The sequence below is a fragment of the Ipomoea nil genome, unplaced genomic scaffold, assembly GCF_001879475.1.
Source record: "Ipomoea nil cultivar Tokyo-kokei standard unplaced genomic scaffold, Asagao_1.1 scaffold1043, whole genome shotgun sequence".
NCBI lineage: Eukaryota > Viridiplantae > Streptophyta > Magnoliopsida > Solanales > Convolvulaceae > Ipomoea > Ipomoea nil.
In genome coordinates, this window is record NW_017617471.1 from 145,117 (window position 1) to 167,542 (window position 22,426).

Below are 22,426 nucleotides of genomic sequence, written 5' to 3' on the forward strand. Positions count from 1 at the left end.
TAATCTGGAGATGAATGTTCTCTCATATTTACCATTCCGATTGCCATGTTTTCAGGCAAACAGACCATTCCCACATTTGCAGAGGTTGAAACACCACTTAAAGAATGCTTGCATCTGCAAAAGTTTGTGGTTGGCCAGCAAAACATTCCAAAATACTGAAAGATCATTCGTCTATATATGTCAAAGCAAAAGGACCCTTTGGTCTGCCTAAACTAACTCTTTTAGATGGTTTGATCATCCAATGACCCTACAAGTTGATACTGTCTGCGACTGATCTCAAAATAGCTGCAGTTGGTCTCAAGTGTCTTAGATGTGGAGCGGGGGCTCTGATTTCACAGCCTACTTGAAGGCTCCCCGAGAAACTCGTAGCTGTAATACAAGAAAATGGTCTGGGATAATATGATGTTGGTGTTACCAATTGTTCTGGCAGTGTTGAAGTCGCACATGGAGCATCTGTTCCCTGGCTGGCCAAAAGTAGTTCTGGTTGCAGGTTTGCAAATGACTCTATAGTGGCAGCCAATTCAGGATTTGGAGATGTTGCCCCAACCGCTGGCGAACTTACTGGTGTTACTTGAGGAGAAGTTTGAGGACCTGCAGATAACTCTGACATGACTGATAATAGAGGATTTTGCCCGCTAAATTGCAAGGATACTGACGATAATGGATGACCAGCTGTTTGAGGAACCACAGATTGTAACTCGGGCTGTAATATAGGATTACCAAACAATGTCCCACTCCTTGGCAAGCCCACAGATGATATTTGCAGATTGGCAGTATGCTGAACAGCTGATGGGTGATTCGTTGCATGATCCGAATTCACATGTTTTGGATTTGTAGTAGGAGCCCTCATTATATCTGATGATGGATTCAATGGTGAATCAATAACTGGTTGGCTTGCCAATGATTCTGTAGGAACTGCAATAGTTTGTTGAAAACAGAGTTGATATATCTGGTTAATGAAAGTAGATCCGCAGAGTAAATAATTAAATTCGTCAATAGTTCAGATTAGAATTAAAAAAAAAAAAAAAAAAAAAAAAAAACTGATTTAAAAAGCACAATGTTATATTTAGTTTCTTCAAATACGCTGTGCATTGCAATAATGAGATAATATAATCTATTTTGCGCACCTTTCTCTATCTCTTGTGAATTAGCTGTATCATTAGCATTTCTCTTCTCAATCATGAATTCAGCTAATAACTTGTTTAAATGTACCCTGTCATAACATCCATTACACTCCTTTAGCTTTTGTACAATTTCCATCTCCACATTTTGAAGCAGCAAGTCATACTTCTTCCTTATCTCCAGTAACTCTTTCTCAAACTCAGATCTCAGAAACAATTTCTACAAAACATATTCCTTAATACAATCAGTAACACTTTCCTCTTGGAAGATGACAAAAGAACATGATAAAGAAAAAGGGGGGAAAATTGTAAATGTAGACTTACCAAATCTTCATGCAATTTCATAGTTTGCTCTCTCTCTTTCTGTATCTTATCCATTTCTCTTTGAAGAGGGTCTAAGAAATGTGACTGTGGAACGTCAGCTATGCCTGAGGACTCAATAGGATTATTATTTCCAAAATCTTCTTGATTGTTTATGCTTCTTGGGGTAGTACCATTTGTCTCCATTCCATCTGCTTGCACAGCTGAGAGGGGTATTGATAAATTTCCTGCAGATTGTTGGACTGAAGAAGCCAGTGGTTGATTTGAATCTTCTAGGGGAAATGACTTTGGAGCTTGGAACTGACAAGAATGTGCATCTACACAATTTATTTGATCTTGTTCATTGTTTGTGATTGTCGTTTTAGTACCAGTAACATTTGCTTCAATTCCATCTGCTTGGAACTGACAAGAATCTGGAACTGTAACAGCATTTGCTTTCTGTATCCCTGCTTCATCCCTTTCGGAAGATTCATGCAAGCCATCCAGTAAACAATGTTGTTTTCTAACCCTCTGGGAGGGGTTAGACAAATATTTCCTCCTTGAGTGCCTCCCTTCTAACAAATTCATCCAGAACAAGGATGCATGTTCATTATCAAGTAATCCTGATATGATGGAGGAATCTTCCCTCGACTGCATTTCCAATTCACCAGGTAAAGTTATATTTTGAGGGTAGGCTCCTGCATTCTGCTGCACTTTCAAAATCCTGAAGCAGTTAGCAGAGCCACTGTTCTCACTGCTGCTGGGCAATAGGTTTAACAACTCAGAAAATACATCATCCAGAAGAGCTTTGGATGAAATATTGTGATGACAATCATCGTGCTTGTTGAATAGATAGGAGGCACCCCAAGCCAACAGTTCATGGCAAGTTGTCTGCTTTAATCTTTTGATGTTACTGTCAACACTTAAACCTCTCTTTGCAAGAATTAGTGTTTTTTCTTCTATAGTACAAGATGAATATAAACGAAAGACCTTCAACTGCTCAAATTTTGAATCAATGGTCATCTTCTGCAATGCTCTAAAATCATTCATTGGGTCCCAGTCACTGTCAAATAGAACCACAGTATCTATAGCTGAAAGCTTGATGCTAGGAACACAAGCTCTTGTTTCCATCAAAATGACAAATTTTCCGCTTTCTTTATTGTTGAACTTGTTCAGTATAGTTCGCCTCATTGGAGCAGAAACATTCCCACAAATGCGTGCATGAGAGTCTATTCCAAATTTTAGATGAATGAAGTCATCCAAAATGTCTCCAATAGAAATCCCCCCAGATGCAGCAAAGGACTGACAGGTGAAAAGCAATCCATCTTTCTATTAATATCCATCAAATAAATGAAAAGAACTGGTGATTAAGTAAAAAGTAAAGTGCATAATTTCCAATTTATTCTACTTCAAAAATATCATCTTGTAATGAGCTGTATGATATCTGAGGGTGGTCCAACAAAACAGTAAGATGGAATACTGGAACAGCTTCATATAAGCATAGTAAAGCAAAAAACTATGGATGTAATGAAATCTGGAAGGTTGATAGGGTTTGTAAATAATCAAAGGCACATGAGGAAGTAGAAGAAATGAAAGAGACTCTGAGAATTTATCCTCTGCTGGGCCTACCCTCAATATATTCCTGCTGCAAATCCAAGGGAATACCCATACATTTTCTACTCTAAGATGCTGTATTTTGAGAATAGAGATTACATTTTAAAATAAGGAAATAAATCAACTATAAGTATTAGAAATAAGAACAGGGATTGGAGGGAAAAGTAAACAAAGAGTTGAACCTTACCTGATAAAGAATTAGGACTCTTAGCCCTCGTTTCCTAATCTCGAAAAGGATCCTATTGAGGAGTTGTAATTTTCCACTAAGTTCAATCTCAACATCTAACTGATCATCTGCTGGAATGCCTTCTACCATGGATTTCCGCAGAGTACAATCTACCAGGTATGGGTGATCACAGCACTAGATGGTACAGAAAGTAAATTCCAGTTAGGAAGTTAGTGATATCAACTGTATTGCAGCAACTAGAAACCTTCAACTTAGTTGTTGAAAATTACTGAAAAACAGAACAGATGCACTCAAAAGTTTACTGGATCAAAAAGATGCACCAAAAGTTGGACAAACCTTTCTAGTTGACATTAGTAAGTCATGAAGGGAGCACTTCAAACTAGAGCAAAGCAAAGGTGAATTTGATAAAAGGCAATCACAATATTGTTCAGTTTGTACATCTGAGAGCCTGACCGGGACCCAGTACTCAACAAATTTGGACATGGAGGACTTGCACTCATATGCAATATACTTTGTGAACCGTTCTTTGAACTTGATATCTTCTGTGTAAGCTCCGCTCTCTGGGAAATCACTATTGGCATCTTCATATTCTGAATCAAGTAAAGAGAGAAATTTGCGGTAACTGAACCTTCTATCCTGATTAATTTAGGTAGCTTTCATTAGTTGTGAACATGTTAGAATATGGGAACTGATTAACAATTGGCGTATATTTACCTCTATTTGACGGAAAAGAAGCAGTTTCTTGTCAGTAGCAAGCACTTTGATGTGTTCAAAATAATTTCGCACAGAAGACGACTGTTGGCTAGTATCTATGATTATTGCTTCCCAACTTATAGATTTAAGCATTTCAATGTCCTGCAGAACGAGTGGAGAAATGTCAATGACTTTGAGTTTCTTGTTAAAATATTATTCAAATAATTCTTTCACAGAATCATAGTATTTGTGTTTCATTCAACCAGAAAGCACAATCTTAAGGAATTGCAGTGACAACTAATGGAACATCTTGATCAATAGTCAATACTATATAACTTAGGATGCTCAAGTGATAAATTAGTCATCTATCAGATGGAAAGGGGAAAAAAATTGAAGGATATAGCAACAAATGGGAAAAATTACCTCAACAACTGCATTACAATGTGAGATAAGAACTTGGAACATAATGGCACCTTGCACATTATAAAACTCAAGAGTCCTAATGACAGCACGGACGTCTTCATTCCCTTTGTATACAAGTGCATTGATAGACGATGCACAACGTGAGAACTCGTCTTCCCAATATGAGAGTGCAGGGCGAGTAGTGATTATCAAAAATGGCCGTCTCATATCTCTTGCAAAAGATGATATTAAAAGCACTATCTTCAGAATACGTTCCTGAAAATTCCAAACATTCAACTTCTTACTTCGAGTACAGCTTTGATAATACCCTTATCAGTTTATCAATTCAGGTAACAGGTCACACATATCAGGGCAAGGGGCAAAATTATATCGTGGACATGAAAACTGGACAAGGAACATTAATTAGTTAACCTGGCTGTCAATCACAACTGCATTTTCGCTAGTGCGCCAATATTTTAGAAGTTTGTTCACATAAATGAGATGATTGCTGTGCACTTGAGCTGTAAATTCAAATGGGAATGTCAATAGCTCAGGAAGAGGACTTCTACTTCCCTGCAGTAACATCAGAAAGAGACAATCATCCAGGTGCTAGTAAAAATATGCATGACAAATATCAGTAACTATTAGCTAGTATATAACCTTGCTAGTTTGTCTTTTCTACTCTGACTTTTTTGGGAATTGATTGGGGAAATAATATTTTATCACAACAAAGTTTCCCCATCTTATATACTCTTATATCATTCAACATTGAAAAACTTAGTAGTGCTTCATTCATTTTACTGCAATGGCAACTAATGTGCCATGCAACCTCCAATTTTAGTTCATGCATACAGTTATGATGGCATTAATTGAAAGACACTAGCAACAACATGAAACCAGGATTTTAGAAGCCTGCTGTCAACAAAGATATAATTAATCTTCATTGTATTGGTTTAATAGTTAGAAGTACCTTATCCTTATCATTCTTGGAAGGGTGCACCTCTGGGTTTGCCTTTTTATGATGACTTTCATAGTCACTGATCATTTTTAATGCCTTGGAGGAATTTAAACATGGAGCAGTGTCTAATTCCCAAGTAGCTTGATCATAATCAAGGCCTGTCCATTTCACAAGCCACTCATAACGGCAATTGGAACCATTATCATTATGCCCCAGAGAATCTGTTTCACTGGACTCCGGTAGTAACAACAACCTTTTCTCAAGCAAACGATGAGGCATAGTCCAATCTGTTTTCCAACTCACATTCTGAAGAAAGCATCTTAAAAATGTTAATGATCAATAAGCCCATAAAAGGAAAAAAAAATGAAAAATATATTAACACCTTTATCAATATCACCTTATTGTGTTTGTTAAATCTTGCAAGCAGTGTTGAAGCCTCTAGAGTCAATTCTGCCTCTGGAATCCAGCGGTTATGAATATGAGCAAGGCCTTTGTACTTTACCAAATATTCCTTCTGTATTTGCTTCTGTTTATGCATCACTAACACCAGGTCCCAAAGTTACAGTTACAACAATGCACTGTTAATATGTTTACAAAAAAATGCAAAACCAACTCACATGAAATAGAATAATATGCAGATGGCCAATACCTTCATTTTCACAATCAGCTCCTCTAGAATCCAAAATAGACTCTACTCCTTCAGACACAGCATGAACACCTAATTCCATCTTCTTTTTGACACACCAAATACAGTACCATGCTCCAAGAGGGAAATATGTTAGTGGGGGGTCTACACAAGGGAGATGGAACTTCCTCCCACATCCTTTTCCAGCACAGCATCTGGACAAAATAGTACATTAGTACCATGCTTTGACTAGCAGTAACACCACTGGACAAAATAGTACATTAGTACCCATACTCTTTGGATGTTAAAACATAAATGCATAAATGGAAGATAGCAGTGGAGTAACATCTCAAATAACAGATGAAATGAATTGAGTAAGGTCAATGAGTGAACATCATTTGTCATGAACCATGGAGGGGGCATTTAGTTATATTCCTAGCATGTGTAATATTGTTTCCTTTTACTACTAGGACTTATAATAGTTAGTGGCTAGGCCTATGGAACCATCTCAGATAAGACTGCTTTCTTATTTAGGGTTTCATCCCTGTATGTCGGCCGTGTGTAAATGACCTTGCTCTAGCCTCTAGGACATAAATGTACCACAACCCTAACATGTTTAGGCTTGCCTATCTTTTATTTCAGGCTGCTTCAACCAGTTTTAGTATATTATCAACTAAATGTAAGGAAGAAAAATAGCTAGTAACTTGCAATGGAGAATGAATGCAACCCAGTACTTAGAAAGGGTAAAAATATCATTATTATTTTTTAAATACAAGATAGTAAGGTACTCACAATAGCTTTCCCCCTTTAGAGCATATCAGACATTTGCTATGCTCACTTCCAATCTCATTATCCTGTTTGGAATTTATGTACTGCACATCACAAGCCTCTGGATTTGTAAGCTTCAAGTCAAGGTCAGGCAATGATTTTGTATTGATTTTATCCTGTGTGTAGCAAGAAATAGTGACAATTTACTTCAATGTGTTCAATTGTTCATAAATAACAGACCATATAAAAGATGCTCAAGACACCAATCAAATTTCCCTCTCAAAGGTCTTTACATCTTTTTCTCTCTTGTTGTCATTATCTTTCTTTGAGAAGAGGAAGGGGTAGGGAACTGAGTGAAGTTAAGTACTCATGGGTCAGAGACTAAGAACAAGTTAAGTACAAGAAATGATGTTCATGAAAATAATTGAAGCAGGAAGAGAGACACCAAATAGGTAGGTAATTACTTGTAAATTGCAGGTAGAGGTACATTCTTGTAGGGAATCATCCAACCTGTGAGCAGATAAACACTAACTGAGCTTCCAGGTTTCAAACAGAAATATAGAACAGATAGCTAGGAATAAGGTAGTAACTTAATAGAACAGAATACCTTTCTTCTTTGGAATTTGAACAGGAGCTTTCTGCAACTCTCATGTTGGTTACACTGGGTTCATTAGTTCCACTGACAGAGCAACCACTTTCAGACAGCCTATCCTGCTTTCCGTGTGCATGATCTGCTGATAGTATATGCAAGTTATGCAGCTTAGAAAGAATTTGGTGTCTCCACGATAAAATATGAATTGCTATGATTCAGTTTAGACGGCTTAACATCATATCATATGTGTCTAAATTATGGTAGCAGCTAAGATCTGTCACATACATTACAGAACAGGATAGTTTAATTTCAAATTAACAATAATGTATAGTGATAAGAGTTTACCTATGGCCTTCACTCTCTTAACCCGTGATACTAGAAGTTTCTTAAATTCTCGTCCACTCAGCTTCCTCTTTCTTGAAACTACATGCACAATTCCATCATTTCCATGGTCCTCTTTTTCATGATACTTTGGAGAACCCAATTGTGAATTCATATCACTCAAACTTTCAATCCCTCCCCTTCAATGAAGGGAATAATTGTCACGATTTACACAAGATGCACAACGCAATGTCTTGTTAAAGTGACCAAAAAAACACTGCAGTCACATTTACAGTCAAGATGTCAATGCACTGGTAGACAACTAATAGGCAAAATATCAGCCCCCCTCCATGAGTTCAACTCACAAACCATTGTGTGTGTTTATGTCGAATTGGTAATAACAATAGAAGAGGTTGTTTTTGTGAAAAGAAAAAAAAAAAAAAAGCAATGATATAAATCATTTATAAGATCTAAAACAAAGTTTTTCAGGTCATACCACTTTACCTAAGTCTTAGAAATTTCTTATCTCACAACACAATCTCTTTTATTATTATTACCAATTCAATGCATATTTATAAATACATTGCACACCAAAGCAACATAAAGAGGGGGTAAACAAAGACACACATAAAATTTCTGCAAAATCACAGCCTATTTAAACAGAGGCAGCTGAGGGTTTGTATACACATTTTGTTTTTACTTTTTCTTTGTTGTTGATCACAAACACGACTAGCCTAAAAAAAATTGTTAAATAGCAAGGGAAAGGATGCTATAACCAAAGCAAAAAGTATTATATATGTCCACAAGTAATGCTCATGGTAGTATGGGAGACATGGGTGATTTTGGAGCTTTACATTCATAAACTCCATGTCTCCCTCCTCAACCATTTTTGTAAAGCCCGTTAGCTTCCCATAGCTCTTAGCTTTCGAGCTAGGAGGCCGAACAGGAGGTTGGAAATTAGAGCTACAATGCAGAAAGCTTTACAAGGTTACCTTCATACGCTTGAGAAATCGCAGAGAGAGTGAGATGTACTTCCTCCGCCCCTGGTTAAATGGCTTTTCTCAACCAACCAAAAAAAAAAAAAAAAAAAAAAAAAAAAAAAAAAAAAAAAAACAGAAACAGAGAGGCAAGCAGTAGGAGCGGGGGGGATGGGGTTAAGGCGTTGAGGGGGCTGGGCATGCAGGAAATGCCATTAAATCATTAATGCAATGGCAGTTTTATTCGTCGTACAGAATCGTCAGTCTCTACTGTGTGCCCGAGGACTGTTGGGAAGAAAGGTGGGAAGGAAATGCCAACGCAGTATCGTCTCTGCAAGTGTACGAGACAGCTCAGGAAAGCATGGGAAAGAATAGCTAAAAATAAATTTAAATGGTGTAATATTTTGATTGACTTTTTTGGTTAGCATGAATTGCAATTTAATTACAATGAAATTCAACAAAAGTAAAAATGACAGTGTTTGATTGGAGCAATTCCCTGAATTCAATAAATTGTACTCCGTAATTCATACATCCCCATATATATAAATCAATTGACGATAGTGTTGTTACATTTTACTATGCACTCCTACAGCACATGTGTGTCCATGGCCGGATTTTAGAACGTGCAAGAAGAGCAACAATACAGTGCCTCAATTTATAGAGGGTTAATATTTATTTTTGACCTAGCTGTTTAAGAAATAAAAAATCTATAATTAATCCTAAAACTATTATTTTTTATCTCAAATCCCTTCTCTCTCCTAATAATTAGGACCTAATTAATTGAGTATGACAATTTCCCCAACAGCACTGATGTCTCAAGTCCTGAATCTGCAGAGATAACTAGAGACATATACCATTCACCACCAATACTGCATGAGAAATTGATCCAACAACACCCTTCATCTCCCCTTCCATAAACTCATTACTATCGTCATATTCAATCTCCACAAATTACAATATATGACAATAATCACTGCTAATGCATCAAACACAATAATAGATTATTGGCACTAAGAAATCCACCCCGTGACCAATGTAATTTATGTTGCAGCTGTTACATCGGACACCGCCGCTCCGGTAGAGATCACCTGGCAAATCATTGTCAGGGCTCGGGGCTATTGGTACGTATGCTACTTTTAGTTGCCCTAGCTTTAATTTAAATTGGAAGTGAATTGAAGTAGGAATTGTGATTTTTGCATTCAACTGGTGTTACACCCGTTCATACTTATTATATTTGAAGTAAAAATCATATATCACATTATTGATTTTAAAAATTGGGCTTATACTTTTGGTGGACCTCATTTATTTATAAGGACATCCTCAATGGTGGGAGTTTTGGTGCGGTATTTTAGGAGTTTTTGTAGGTATGATTAGGAAAGAGAAAATGAGAGAAGGATGTTAAAAAAAATCAAAACAAAAAACAAGATGTCAGTACCGTTGGGCGCGAATGTGCAGCTCACTCTCTCCTTCTCTGCTTGCTTCTTTTCTTTGTGGGACCCACACAAACCAACTCTCCCTCTCTCTCCTCTCTCCTCTCTCCTCCACTTCGTACCTTTTTTCTCTCAAAATCTGTGCACAACCCCTTAATGGGGATGTCTTAAGAATGAGGCCACAAAAATTCAAAAATCAACCCCATATGTGTCTAAAAAACTTTAAAACTTATGACATAATGCCGAAAAAAAAAAAAAAAAAGGAATAAGAATCACAATTAAACTAATAACTTTTAGAGACAATAATTATTATTCACCCAGATAGTAACAATTTTCTACTTCTCTTGCTAGTTGCTACAAATTGCATTCTTGACCATGGGAAGGTATATATCTTAATAATAATAATAATAATAATCCCATCAAACTTTTAAACATATTGAGATGTTAATAAGTGCATTATAATGCTACCTAATGAATTCCTGAGACACCTTAATTATCATTTCATTATCCTATCGGATTGAGGTGTGGAGCTCTTTTGTGGGCAAATGAGTTAGAATTTAAATTTTTATTTTTTGGTTTAAATGCTGGCAAACCTTTAATTTAGATGTGGCAGTTAGGATTCGCTCAACTAGATGCCGTAAGTTCCGTAACAAAGAAAGTAGGCTTAAGTTGCATGGTCACGTTGATCATGCGTGGATAAACAGAAATAATATATATACTAGCTAGCTCCGCACTCCGCCCGCAGTCCAATATAAACAATTCAAAGACGCTTCATCTTCATTCGCAAATCACTCATTCGAAGCTCTGAAGTTTTGCCGCAGTTGCTGCAAATTCGTGGGAGTATGGAGTGCGAGGGAATCTGGAAAATAACAAGCACAAGTGTGATACTCACAGTATTCTTACGTGAAAAAGTCTAATTACTATACAATTCAATATGCCTTATATAGGGGTAGGGGTGCAAACTCATTTTCCAAATCATTATGAGACGCTATTTAAAGCTGGTAGGATATATCCTGACCACCCTAAAATGTTCTCCGTACTGGTTTAGTGTGAGCTCTTTAACCCGAGCATCGTTTGGTCGGTCGCATTTATGTTGCGTCCCTGCTTGAGGGCGGTCGCATTTTGGCCCCATTTGTGGGGACCGATACGAAAAGTCATTGTAGACGCGTATCTGACCTCAGTCATCATGTATCTGTTTATGTATCAAGCACCGGAAGACGTAGAAGCTAGCTCTTCCGACCACAACTACACACCGCACCCAGGTCTTTGGTGTTAAGGTATATGGACTATGTATTTGGAAATAGAACCTTCTCAAAAGTTCATGGTTGTGAGGTATTTTTTGGTTGGCACCATTTTTTCAATTATGCTAGCTTTATATATACCTAATACACTGCTTTTAGGAAAAAAAAAAATGGTTCACCTTCCCATCCTCTGCAACAACAAGAGGATCAACATTGAGTAATAACAGTAACTCTGTTGCGTATTCTTGATGTATAATTGTATATATATGGTCTGTGTTGGTCTAGTAGTCTCAAGTGCCATAAAAATACACCATATCATTTATATATCTAGTACGTACCAGAAAGGGAAATACATTTAAGGCCGAAAGAAAAATAAAGTATTTGAGTTGTTTAAAATTTTATTTGGAAGAATGATAATGGTGAGATTAAGTTGAGTTCAATTATACCATCTTATCTTTATTCCTTAAATTGAGATGTCTACATACACAATAGTCCTAGCCTCTTTAATTGCTTTAATTACAATTATATTCATCCAAAAAGCCTTTATTCATCCACTAAATTAAACTTAATTAGCAAGCTAAGCATGTGTTATTGATTATTTGAGTGCAGTGGTTGCTACTCATGATCTGTTTGATTTTGATTACTAGCTCAAAACTGGGGTTAAAATTAAAATTAAAATTTTCTCCCTTAGCTTCCAGAATAGTTGTTCATCATATCATATCGCGTACAAGCAAGCTAAGGGTGGGGATGATGGGGTTAAGATAGATAATGAATTTGGTTACAAATACAATTGGATAGAAAATACAAGAGCTGAGGAAGTGCATATATAGATATATAGATCAGCAGATGCAGATTGAGATGTATGGATCCCTAGAAGTAGAAGGGGAAGCACATCTAACAATACTGATGAAGAGTTCCTCCTCACAAGGTATCCAGAATTTGGAGTGATGATATACTAGTTGTTCTTCCTGAGTTCGATCAAGCAATGCCTTGAACAGTGGGTGGTTGAGCAACCCAATTTTGATTACAAACCTTTTCTGGTATTCCCCAACATACACTACAAAATGGCCCTTGGGAACATCCTTGGGGATTCTTTGTTTTTCATGCTTCACTGATAGTGATGCCCAATTCCAACAACCACCACATGATTTGCAGCATTCATCATCACTACTGCGGCCTTGGCCTGCAAGAGGTTTGACGACCCTGCTGCTATCAATCTTGTGCAATCTGTTTAAGCATGCCTTGAAAAAATTTTGCTGCTTCATCATTCCTTAGCTTAGCTTATATCAGATGAGTTGATGTAGATATGATTGATATGATAGGATGTAGACGTACAGTTTGAATTGAATTGATGAGCGAGTGACAGATGGAGAGGTAAAGGGCATTGAGTGTACGAATTGAAAGCAGGAGAGGTTTATATAGGAGTTGAGTTGGAGAGAGCTAACATAAGTGAATGTTTGTCAGCATATATATATATATATATATATATATATATATATATATATATATGCATGTTCATTAATTAAATAATCAAGCTAACATAAGTATGGCTTAGTAAGTTTAACTAGTCTGCATATATATAGGACTACTTCATTATTCATGTTCCCATGCTGTACGTTGTACGAACATGAAGTGCAATTATATATACTATAATTAAGTATTTGTATTTATTACTCTCATCAGATGGAGAGTACGTGACAGTGGAAAGGAAAATTAATTAAAGATGATTGAGGCACCCCACATATGGAGATGATCGAGAATGGTGCAGGCAGGCGGATAAGATATGAAAGATGAAGGTAGGGGCCGCGCCGGATAAGCTAGCATCTTGGGCAAAGTGCAGTGCCCATTATATTGCCCACTTATGCTGTCATACATTATACATGTCGTCTTCAATTGGGAGCTGATCGAGCTGAGGAGGAGTGGGAAGTGGGGGCTTTAAATCTTCAATCTTTCTGCGTTGCTATTCATATATCACCATTCAAATCATCATATGTCAATTCAAAACCATGAATGACGACAGATACATACTCATGGGTATCCTAGGACGATGCATGCTTTTATATATATATGCACTTTATTAGTTAAAGAAAGTACTCCGTATGTAGATCAGAGTACTAGAGAGATCGAGCATCCTCAAATTAAAGTAACACAAACACACCTACTTCAATTCATTACTCAGTCATATAATCTCGACTTTAATGCTGCGCTGCAGCCTGCCTGCAGGTGTTCACAATTTGCTTAGGGATGGATAGGAGTAACATAATACAATATTATATATTATATTTACAAAGCAATTCATTTCTTGTATTTCTACTTTGGTAAAGTAGTATTTCGTATTTATTTGTAGCAGGTAGCAGCTCGCTGGTTGTGAACTGGTGAATATATATATATATATATATATATATATATATATATATATATATATATATAATAATTGATGATTATCCATTTTTTGGGTCAATGCATGCAGATCAGAATTGAAGATTGTAGGAGTTGAGTACTGTCCGTACTGTGACACTTTATGTAGGCACATAACTCCTGCACTGCCTCCAGATTATTATACTAATTTCTGATCCTCCCATCCAACCGCGTCGTCGTAGAGTTAGTGTATGTATGTGAGAATTGAAAGATGAAGGGTAGATCCATGCATGGCCGCCCGGGACAAATTAAATAATGACACTACTCCCTAGCAAGCTAGCTATTCATCTGATGATCCAATTAATTATCCATCTCTGCACTGCACCCAAAAAAAGATTTTTGTATGTGTTACGTTGCATCAAAATCAAGAATTCCTCCCCGCCCTACATTATTGCTAGCTGCGTTGCCTCTGTACCAACTGTAAAAAATTTAGGAATAAGATTCAAATTGGCTACTGAACGTAATCTGAAAATGAAATTAAGTCATTGAACGAAAAAAAAGTGTAATTAGATCAGTGAACACTCCAAATGTATGCAATTTCACCTAATAACAGATTACCATCAATTTTAGCAGGTTACTTGTTTACGTGGCAGATGAGTTGGTATTTTTAATAATTTTTAAATTCCCTTTAATTAATTTTAATAATTAATTTTTTAAAAAATGTAATTTAAAAAAAAAAGGACGAGGTTTAATTTTTTAATTAATTTTTTTTAAGTATTATAAAAATTTATTAAAAATTATTAAAAATGTCACCTCAGTTGCCACGTAAGCAGGTAACCTGCTAAAATTGATGGTAACCTGCTATTCGATAAAATTGCATACATTTGGAGTGTTCAATTCAGTGGTCTAATTGCACGTTTTTGGAACGTTCAGTGACCTAATTACATTTTTTCTTCGTTCAGTGGCCTAATTACATTTTCAGGTTACGTTCAGTGGCTAATTTGAACATTATTCCAAAAACTTATAACTTCTCAAGCTCATCCATCATGCATTCAATCCATACTTTAATTTCGATCTCACAAACAAACTTCGAATCTATATATGCATGGAAGTAATTGCTACATCTATCTGATCGATCCAGCTGCAAATTACCCATAGCACTTCAATTTCTCCATCCTGCAGCCTATCATATGATAACTTTAATTTGTTGAGGCGATTTATTTGGCGATCGATCCATGAGCATGAGGAAGCTAAGAATGATTAAAAATCCAGCATATATGTATATATTCGTACTCTATAGACACGTACTCAAGTGCATCATTAATTTAATTTGTGTTCGAAAAATAGCATAAATACATTTTAAGTAGCTATTTTGTTATACAAATATTAGTGGGGTACACTTTTAATTTGGGTCAGATCCATGTGGATTCAGGTTCTTCATAGTGAGACAAAGATATTGATCATTTGAGTTGGAAATAAAGGAAAAAATGCTTAAAGTAGCTTTTATGTCACATTGGTTTGGAAAGTGGGTTTGCACCAGTATTTATACAAGAGCCTTTCTAGTTTTTAAGGCTTATTGAATTGTATAGCATGGATGTTTTATTTCGCGCGCATCAGAATTAATCTCCATGTTCAATATTCAGTTTTGAACGTTACAAACAGGTATGCTATTTGTTCTAAACTTTGCTCTAGTTCGATGGGTTCTTTCTTTTGGGTGCTCAAACGTTGAACCGTTGTAGGTTTTATCCTGGGAAACTTAGGCTACAACGCTCCTAGCACTTGTGGAAAATAGCAAATAAGGTTTTAAGAAAAAAGTATTTTGCTCGACTTGTGCTAACCACCGACCCGAACCTACACCGTATCCGTTCGTCCTTTTCTTCCTAATACTTCTATAGATTAATAATCTTTTTCGTAGGATTATTATTGGGTTTTCTCATCATATATCCAACAATTTGATGGTTGGGAAAAAAGATTTCTTCAATTCATTTCATCATCATTGTATTTGTGCTGGTAGATAAAAAGGAAATAAATTTATAAAATATAACAAGTGGACCGCTGGGTAAACGATTAGTCAACGAATTGAAGGCATGCAGTGCAACATATGGGGCTGTCGTGCCACCTACGGGCATTGATATTTTGGAGCACAACCACACAAGTCGGTGTCTTAATTAAGGAAACTCTCCGCTGCGCTGCACTGTGGAATTTTCTTTTCTTCTCAATGGCAACTATTATATATATATATTCAGAAGAACAAATTAATTATTGTTATTTTATAGGAATTTTTTTTTGAATGTTATTTTATAGGAATTTAGTTTGATTAAAATATGTATATTTGCTTATGCACGCAGCATTTTAATTAATTTGCTCTCCTAGATTTTGTACCTAATAATTATATGCATTATAATATATTTGTAACAAATAAATATTCCGTATGAGATTACAAAAATAAATACTTTACCTAAAGTGGATTAACTTTTTGTAATTTTTTGCATAAGATCATAAGACGAGTTTATCTATAACAGAATTTGTAAATAAAAAAATATAGATTATTGATTTTTTTTGTTTGAGCTGGTCAACTATGAGTAATCTAAACTAGTTTATCTCATTCTGAGTTAAGGTCATAATGCGAGGTTTATCCCATGCATGCTTTTGACGACTCTTGATGGGATCAAGATTATTTACAAATTTGATTTGAACAGTTAACTATAGACAATCTAAGTTGATTTTATTTTTTTGTGATCATTTGTCAAAATAGCTAAAATCATAATTCATAAGATGAGATTAATTTAGTTTACATCCTTCTTTATTAACCATACACATAATTGTTGAATTTCTGTTGTAATAATTCAAAATAAAAGAGTATGGACTAGCGTGTAAAATGGTTCAATTTAAGTAACAAGTTACGAAACCATTAATTATACCGTATTGACTCATTCTCAACGACTCGACGCTTTTGTATTTGCTCCAGGCCTCCACGCAAGGCTTGCCACCTGCTTTTGTCTGCAGTGAATTAACAGAAACCTTTTCCCACTTGGCCCCAGATTCAATGCTCTCATTACTCGGGCTTTAATTATGCGTGATTAATTTCATTTATTTATTTTTTACCTTTTGTATCTACGTGGTTACCGTAATTTCCTGGCGGATAATGGTTACCAGCGGACTTTGTCGTGCTGCCGTGTGTAGACGTTTTTCTCTGTGTTGGCCAACCAAGTCTTTGTTCTTGACTTGCAGCTGAGGAGGCTACTTTGGGCACTGAGTTTTCTCATAAATGATCAAAGACTGAACCTTTATTTGATACTTGGTGAGTCCAGCTTGCCAGAAGTCAATCCTTCCTTGCATTCAGCTCTCAAGCACAAAGGTGAGTTTTTCTTAGTTTAGAGAGACCCCAAGTTGATGTTTTTCTTAGATTTGAGGAACTACTGGTCTCCCAAGACTACGATGTGGTTGAATTTGGTTCCTTTTGAGTCTGTGAGTCAGTATTATTGTGTCTTCTTCACCCCCTTTTTTGTTTATATCTTATACATCTTGCACTACCTGAACCAATTCTATATGTTTCTATTGAATTGAGGAAAATGGAATCTTGTATAGGGCTTTGTAAAGATAGTGTTTCATCCTTCATATTTCACTCAGTTTAGTTCTACTGTTGACTATAACAGTGATTTTTATGGAAAATATGCCTCTAGAGTTTTCAGGTTATAGTTTTATGAGATTATTTGCATGTATTGGCTGCTTAGCTATCTTAATTATTATGCATATAATATCCCTCCTTGTCTTATGAAAACTCAATTGGGATTTCCTATTCATGACTGTTATTGATGTTCTTTCTGTTGACATATTTTATTTATATGACATGCTTGAAATCTAATGTGAAAATGATTACTAAAGTTCTATTCTTGAATCAGAATCTGTATTGACGGTACCCTGATTTATTGATGACCATGAGGTGTTTTCTATTCCACAATGATGAAAAGGATGAAGAACCAAAGATAGTGAAGTCAACTCCGGTCCTCTCATCCTGTTCTGGCTTTTCTGATCATGATGTGAAGCACTCTAATCTTGAATCCAGCTCTCAGAATGCATCAGATACTAGTACAGAGTCCAGGGGAAGGACTCAATTTCCAAGTATGAGTGAGAGGCCATCCAATCTAAGGGACTTTTCATTCTCAGAATTGAAATCAGCAACGAAAAATTTTAACCGTTCAACCAAGATTGGGGAGGGAGGATTTGGGCCAGTGTATAAGGCAACAATCAAGAATTCTGAAGATCCAGCTAGTAGAGTTGATGTGGCTGTAAAACAACTTAGTAGAAGAGGACTGCAGGCAAGATATTTTCTCCTATCTTTTTCCTTGTGTTTTAATTATAATGTAAAACAACTGCCACTACTTTGAGATGCTATGGTTTCTTGTAAATCTGTCATAGAACTTAAACGTTTGGACTAGTATTCAAACTGTTTAAATTTCAGTTTCTCCCAAGGGTTTTGAAGATTGGACTTTAACCTGCATCTTTCCCAACTTGGATTAGTATTCAAATTGTTACTATCATATCAGTCTAGTTCTTATAGCAAAACTGGGGTTTTACTGCATCTAGTCTATATAATTATCTACTTTCCTGCTTTATAATTCAGGGACACAGAGAATGGGTCACAGAAGTGAATGTCCTTGGCGTGGTTGAACATGAAAATCTTGTGAAACTAGTTGGGTACTGTGCAGAGGATGATGAGAGGGGAATCCAGCGGCTTCTTGTGTATGAATATATGCCTAACAGAAGTGTGGAAAACCATTTGTCAGCTAAGTCAGAAACACCTCTCTCCTGGGCAATGAGGTTGAAAATAGCTAGAGATGCTGCTTGTGGCTTAGCATATCTACATGAAGGGATGGATTTTCAGGTGTTCTTTCTTTTTCTTTATGATGTTCATTAATTTCTTTTTTTCCATATATAGCTGTACTAGTAAGTTTCTTCAATAATTTTTTTTGTTTATTAACATCAAACATATGAGCTTCTAATGGTCTATATCTCCCAACTCCCTGACTCTCTCTCTCTTTTTAAACTGTAGATTATTTTCAGAGATTTCAAATCTTCGAATATTCTCTTAGATGAGCAATGGAATGCAAAGCTCTCGGACTTTGGGTTAGCTAGGCTGGGCCCTCAAGAAGGACTGACTCATATCTCAACTGCAGTAAACTTCCATAATAAAATTGGCCTATATTCTAATTTTTAAAGCTTCCCTGCAGGTGTTTGAGCATAACATCCTCTTTTTTTTTTTTTTTTTTTTTTTTTTATCAGGTAGTTGGTACTATGGGATATGCTTCTCCTGAATATGTTCAAACTGGTCGGCTCACATCCAAGAATGATGTGTGGAGTTATGGAGTCTTTCTTTATGAACTCATCACAGGGAGACCACCATTGGATAGGAATCGCCCGAGGAGTGAGCAGAAACTCTTGGAATGGGTAAAGCCACATCTGTCAGATTCCAAGAAGTTTCGACAGATCATAGACCCTAGGCTTGAGGGTAATATCTTAAAGTCTGCCCACAAGCTCTCTCTCGTTGCAAACCGCTGCTTGGTCAGACACCCCAAGTCACGACCAAAGATGAGTGAGGTTCTAGACATGTTAAACAAGGTTTTAGAAGCATCAACTGGAATCGGGGATCCTCGTCCATCTATAGTTCATTCGGACCCAATTTCAACAAAAGATGAAGTTGATAGAAAAGGCAAACGAAGGATAACTGATATGAAAGTTGGAGATGGTAGCTGGTTAGTTCGAATTTGGTCTTTAAAACAGCTGAAAACCTGCTGACTGCTGCATTTACATGACAGAAAAAAGAACTTACAGAATAATATTTTAGGATAACATGAAGAATTGTGTTCTAGTGACTCCAGCCCACCTCAGCCATATATAATTGTTGTTTGCTGCTCTCTGTAAATGAATGGGTTTCAGTTTTCCATTGCTTTCTACAAGCAAGAAGTATTAATTGTTTGAGATGACAAAATTAAAGTAGTTAACAATTCTGCATTTGTGCTGTTTCTTTGTATAATGAACTGCATTGTAAGTAAATCTTGAAAGGCAAATTTGGCAGTCTTGTCAAAGAAAAATGGTAAAAGCAGAAATGTATGTATTCATGTGATTTATTTTATCCATAAATGTGTAATCTGTTGCAATCTAAAGCTGGTAAGACAGTGCCAAAAGTGGGCATTGTATCCACTTCTGCTGCTTCCAGATAGGGAAATGAAATATATGGATTCGACCTGCAATCTCATTTGACTTATCCTTAAGCATTGCTCTGAATGATATCTAGAAAAGTTCATATAATAAAAAACATGAAATATATGTAGGTTTATTCTATAAATTCTTTTCATTCTTTCTAATTAAGAATTAAGATACATCTCACTTTCCTTCCTCTTCTAGGCCAAGCCCACAATCTTTTATCTTGTCAGTGCTCCTATCATCGATTTGCCTATCTTGTATTGGACTAAGTTTGACACCCATATCAATATGTAGTATTTGCAATCATGACATCCATCAAACTGTATTTGTAATTATTACTCACTAAACACATCTCTTCAGCGTGACTAAGATATTAACTTTCTATTATTTCAAGACTTAAACGAAAAGGAATTTATTGACATACTAAAAGATTCTTCAGGTTAATAATCACGGACTGAACTCACATCTTCAGCATGACTACATATACTAACGTGCTTACGTAAGATTCACACTAAACTCACATCTTCAGCGTGACTGTATATATTCACTTTCTACTCTGTAAAGCCTTAATCGAGAATGAACCTACTAACTACCATGTTTATGTCATGATAACATATACTAAAGTTTACATCTTTAACGTGATTGCAACATACTAAACAATCAACTCTTGTTGTTATTTTGCACTAATTTATTTTCTATTCACCAATATATATATATATATATATATATATATATATATATATATATTATAAAAGGGGTAATTCATCTTTTTGTATGTGTCTCTATTGGTAAATTTTATTTAAAAATACTCTTTTTATAACTCTTTTAGATGAGTAATAATATTGAATACACAGAATATGCCTTGATTAGTACGAGTTCACACTAAATAAAAGATATATCGATTACATGTCATCCGTTAGTATAAGTACACAGTAAAAAAAATATATATAAGAGAACCAGATTTTGAAAATTAAGAAGTGAAATATTTTTATTTTTTTTTGAAAGAAGTGAAATAATTTATAATATTATGTAACAATATAGTGCATTATTTAATGTAAGCATTTAATAATACGATGTCACTTCATATATAAAATTGATATTATATAAATCTGTTGTGCACGACAAGTTGTAAAAAGAAGGCAGACACTTGTAGCCGCAGCCAAACCCGAACGGTATATAAAGGGCGTTTCAAACTCTAACATCTTTTCTCCCCCACTGACGATCATTCTCTTTTTCCGTTTCTTTTCTCAACTCTTTCAAACTCCACGTAATTCTGCGTTGTGAACACATTCATATACCCAAATCACATTCCGGAGATACATATGCATATTCACTCTGCGGAATTCTACCGAAGGTTTGTTTAAGTTCATCTTTAGCACCGGTTTTTGCATATAAACCGACTTTCCTATTGCTTTTCTGCTCGATTTTGATTATGCTTTTGTGTTCTCTTCTTTCCCCGATTCAGACGAGCTGATTTAGAATTGTTTCATGTTTGTTTCACAGATACTCCGGGCTGCTGTCTTTCTTTGTACGGTGTCTTTAATTTTCTATTTTTCCGGTAATTAGACTGCTGACTTAGCTTGTATTGGTGCTTCTGTTTTTCGTTTTTAACATATAGCTTGTGTGGTGTTGAATAATCTCTCAAAAAATCTTTGGATAAAATATATATCGTATAAATAATGCAAAACTTTGATACTTTTTTGGGTAAACTGCTGGAAATGATGAGTTCAGGATAGTAAAATGGAGAAGATGTCATGCAAGAACGAGTAGAGTGTGTGTGTGTGTGTGTGTGTAACACCTTTTAATGTGAATGTGAACATTAATATAAATGCGGAGGCAGCTTAGCGGTTCGTTTTCTCTAGATTTGGAATCAGTTGGTAAACATTGATGAGTTGTGAATGAATTGGGTAAGTGTTCATTGAAGCTTTCTTAAGGCCAGGCCTAATCATGTGATTTAGATATCTCTGGAAATGGTTGTGGGTTTGGAATTGGCGTGCTGACATATACAGAAATTTACGAGTATCTAGATTTTAAAATATCTTTAAATCTTTAAGAAACAACTATGGGGACTACTTCTGGTTAATTAAGTTCCCAGTGAGGGGTTCCAACTTACTAGTTGATCAAAGCTCACTTAATTTTGTAGGCATTTTTCTGGAGCATATGTTCATCCTTGATTTCTGCATTCTGCATCTAAAATATTTCACCTTACTTCTAAATTGTGGTTTCCAGGTTTCAGGAAAGCTAGCCTACTCCACGCATCCAAGGAAGCAGTCTTATTACAGCATGCTGGATTCTTTAGCAAGCTGCATTTCCTAACCCATTAATCTATACTTGTTTCTTTGTGAGAAGTTAACATTATTAATTAATTAAGTGCTTTGGGAGTTAGGATACATCTTGAGTTGGAAAGTTACTTAAAGAGGTAACAATGTGTGAATCAGAATCAGATTCTGGGGCTAATTTTTTTGATGTGGATGCCTTCTTTAGTTATAACTATGGAGGCCTTCATAAAAGTTATAACTATGGAGAAAGTAGTGAGCTTGGCGCAATCTGTTGTCAACCACCGTATACTGATGGTACAGTGTATAGCAACACCAATAATTATGAGGACATTTCCCATACTCTTCACGAAGATCTG

At 35.9% G+C, this 22,426-nt stretch overlaps 3 protein-coding genes and 1 long non-coding RNA gene across 5 annotated transcripts; 2 read left to right on the plus strand and 2 right to left on the minus strand.

Moving 5' to 3' along the window:
• Positions 1-52: 52 nt before the first annotated feature.
• Positions 53-8,731, minus strand: LOC109181624 (chromodomain-helicase-DNA-binding protein Mi-2 homolog). Of its 2 annotated transcripts, XM_019331478.1 has the most exons (16): positions 8,574-8,731; positions 7,606-7,858; positions 7,276-7,399; positions 7,133-7,178; positions 6,693-6,844; positions 5,925-6,115; positions 5,673-5,815; positions 5,288-5,581; positions 4,750-4,890; positions 4,339-4,593; positions 3,937-4,077; positions 3,559-3,858; positions 3,223-3,396; positions 1,446-2,750; positions 1,128-1,341; positions 53-915 (listed from the first exon to the last, which is right to left on the minus strand). In XM_019331478.1, the coding sequence occupies exons 2-16, from the start codon at positions 7,754-7,756 to the stop codon at positions 248-250; spliced, it is 4,299 nt and encodes a 1,432-aa protein (XP_019187023.1). In that variant the 5' UTR covers positions 7,757-7,858; positions 8,574-8,731; the 3' UTR covers positions 53-247. The 2 variants fall into 2 exon arrangements, with proteins under 2 accessions (XP_019187023.1, XP_019187024.1); XM_019331479.1 differs by lacking the exon at positions 8,574-8,731 and having other exon boundaries at positions 53-906; positions 7,606-8,198.
• Positions 8,732-12,068: 3,337 nt separating this feature from the next.
• On the minus strand, positions 12,069-12,497 carry LOC109181092 (auxin-responsive protein SAUR50-like). Its single transcript, XM_019330845.1, has one exon. It carries the CDS (start codon positions 12,495-12,497, stop codon positions 12,069-12,071), a length of 429 nt encoding a protein of 142 aa, XP_019186390.1.
• Positions 12,498-16,739: 4,242 nt separating this feature from the next.
• Positions 16,740-19,702, plus strand: LOC109181627 (probable receptor-like protein kinase At5g47070). The gene is made up of 5 exons (XM_019331484.1): positions 16,740-16,945; positions 17,490-17,906; positions 18,212-18,472; positions 18,641-18,763; positions 18,871-19,702. Exons 2-5 carry the CDS (start codon positions 17,520-17,522, stop codon positions 19,381-19,383), a joined length of 1,284 nt encoding a protein of 427 aa, XP_019187029.1. The 5' UTR covers positions 16,740-16,945; positions 17,490-17,519; the 3' UTR covers positions 19,384-19,702.
• A 1,310-nt stretch (positions 19,703-21,012) lies between these two features.
• On the plus strand, positions 21,013-22,425 carry LOC109181629. The gene is made up of 3 exons (XR_002054237.1): positions 21,013-21,145; positions 21,295-21,349; positions 22,021-22,425. It is a non-coding gene; the product is annotated as an uncharacterized LOC109181629 (long non-coding RNA).
• Position 22,426: the final 1 nt, after the last annotated feature.

Excerpts from the sequence above, each read along its gene's own strand:
- LOC109181624 (XM_019331478.1), bottom strand. The coding sequence starts at position 7,756 with ATGAATTCACAATTGGGTTCTCCAAAGTATCATGAAAAAGAGGACCAT. Across the intron at positions 3,397-3,558 it reads TACTAATGTCAACTAGAAAG|TGCTGTGATCACCCATACCT; the intron begins GTTTGTCCAACT and ends TGTACCATCTAG. Across the intron at positions 916-1,127 it reads TTCACAAGAGATAGAGAAAG|TTCCTACAGAATCATTGGCA; the intron begins GTGCGCAAAATA and ends AAACTATTGCAG.
- LOC109181092 (XM_019330845.1), bottom strand. The coding sequence starts at position 12,497 with ATGATGAAGCAGCAAAATTTTTTCAAGGCATGCTTAAACAGATTGCAC.
- LOC109181627 (XM_019331484.1), top strand. The coding sequence starts at position 17,520 with ATGACCATGAGGTGTTTTCTATTCCACAATGATGAAAAGGATGAAGAA. Across the intron at positions 18,473-18,640 it reads ATGAAGGGATGGATTTTCAG|ATTATTTTCAGAGATTTCAA; the intron begins GTGTTCTTTCTT and ends TTTAAACTGTAG. Across the intron at positions 18,764-18,870 it reads TGACTCATATCTCAACTGCA|GTAGTTGGTACTATGGGATA; the intron begins GTAAACTTCCAT and ends TTTTTTTATCAG.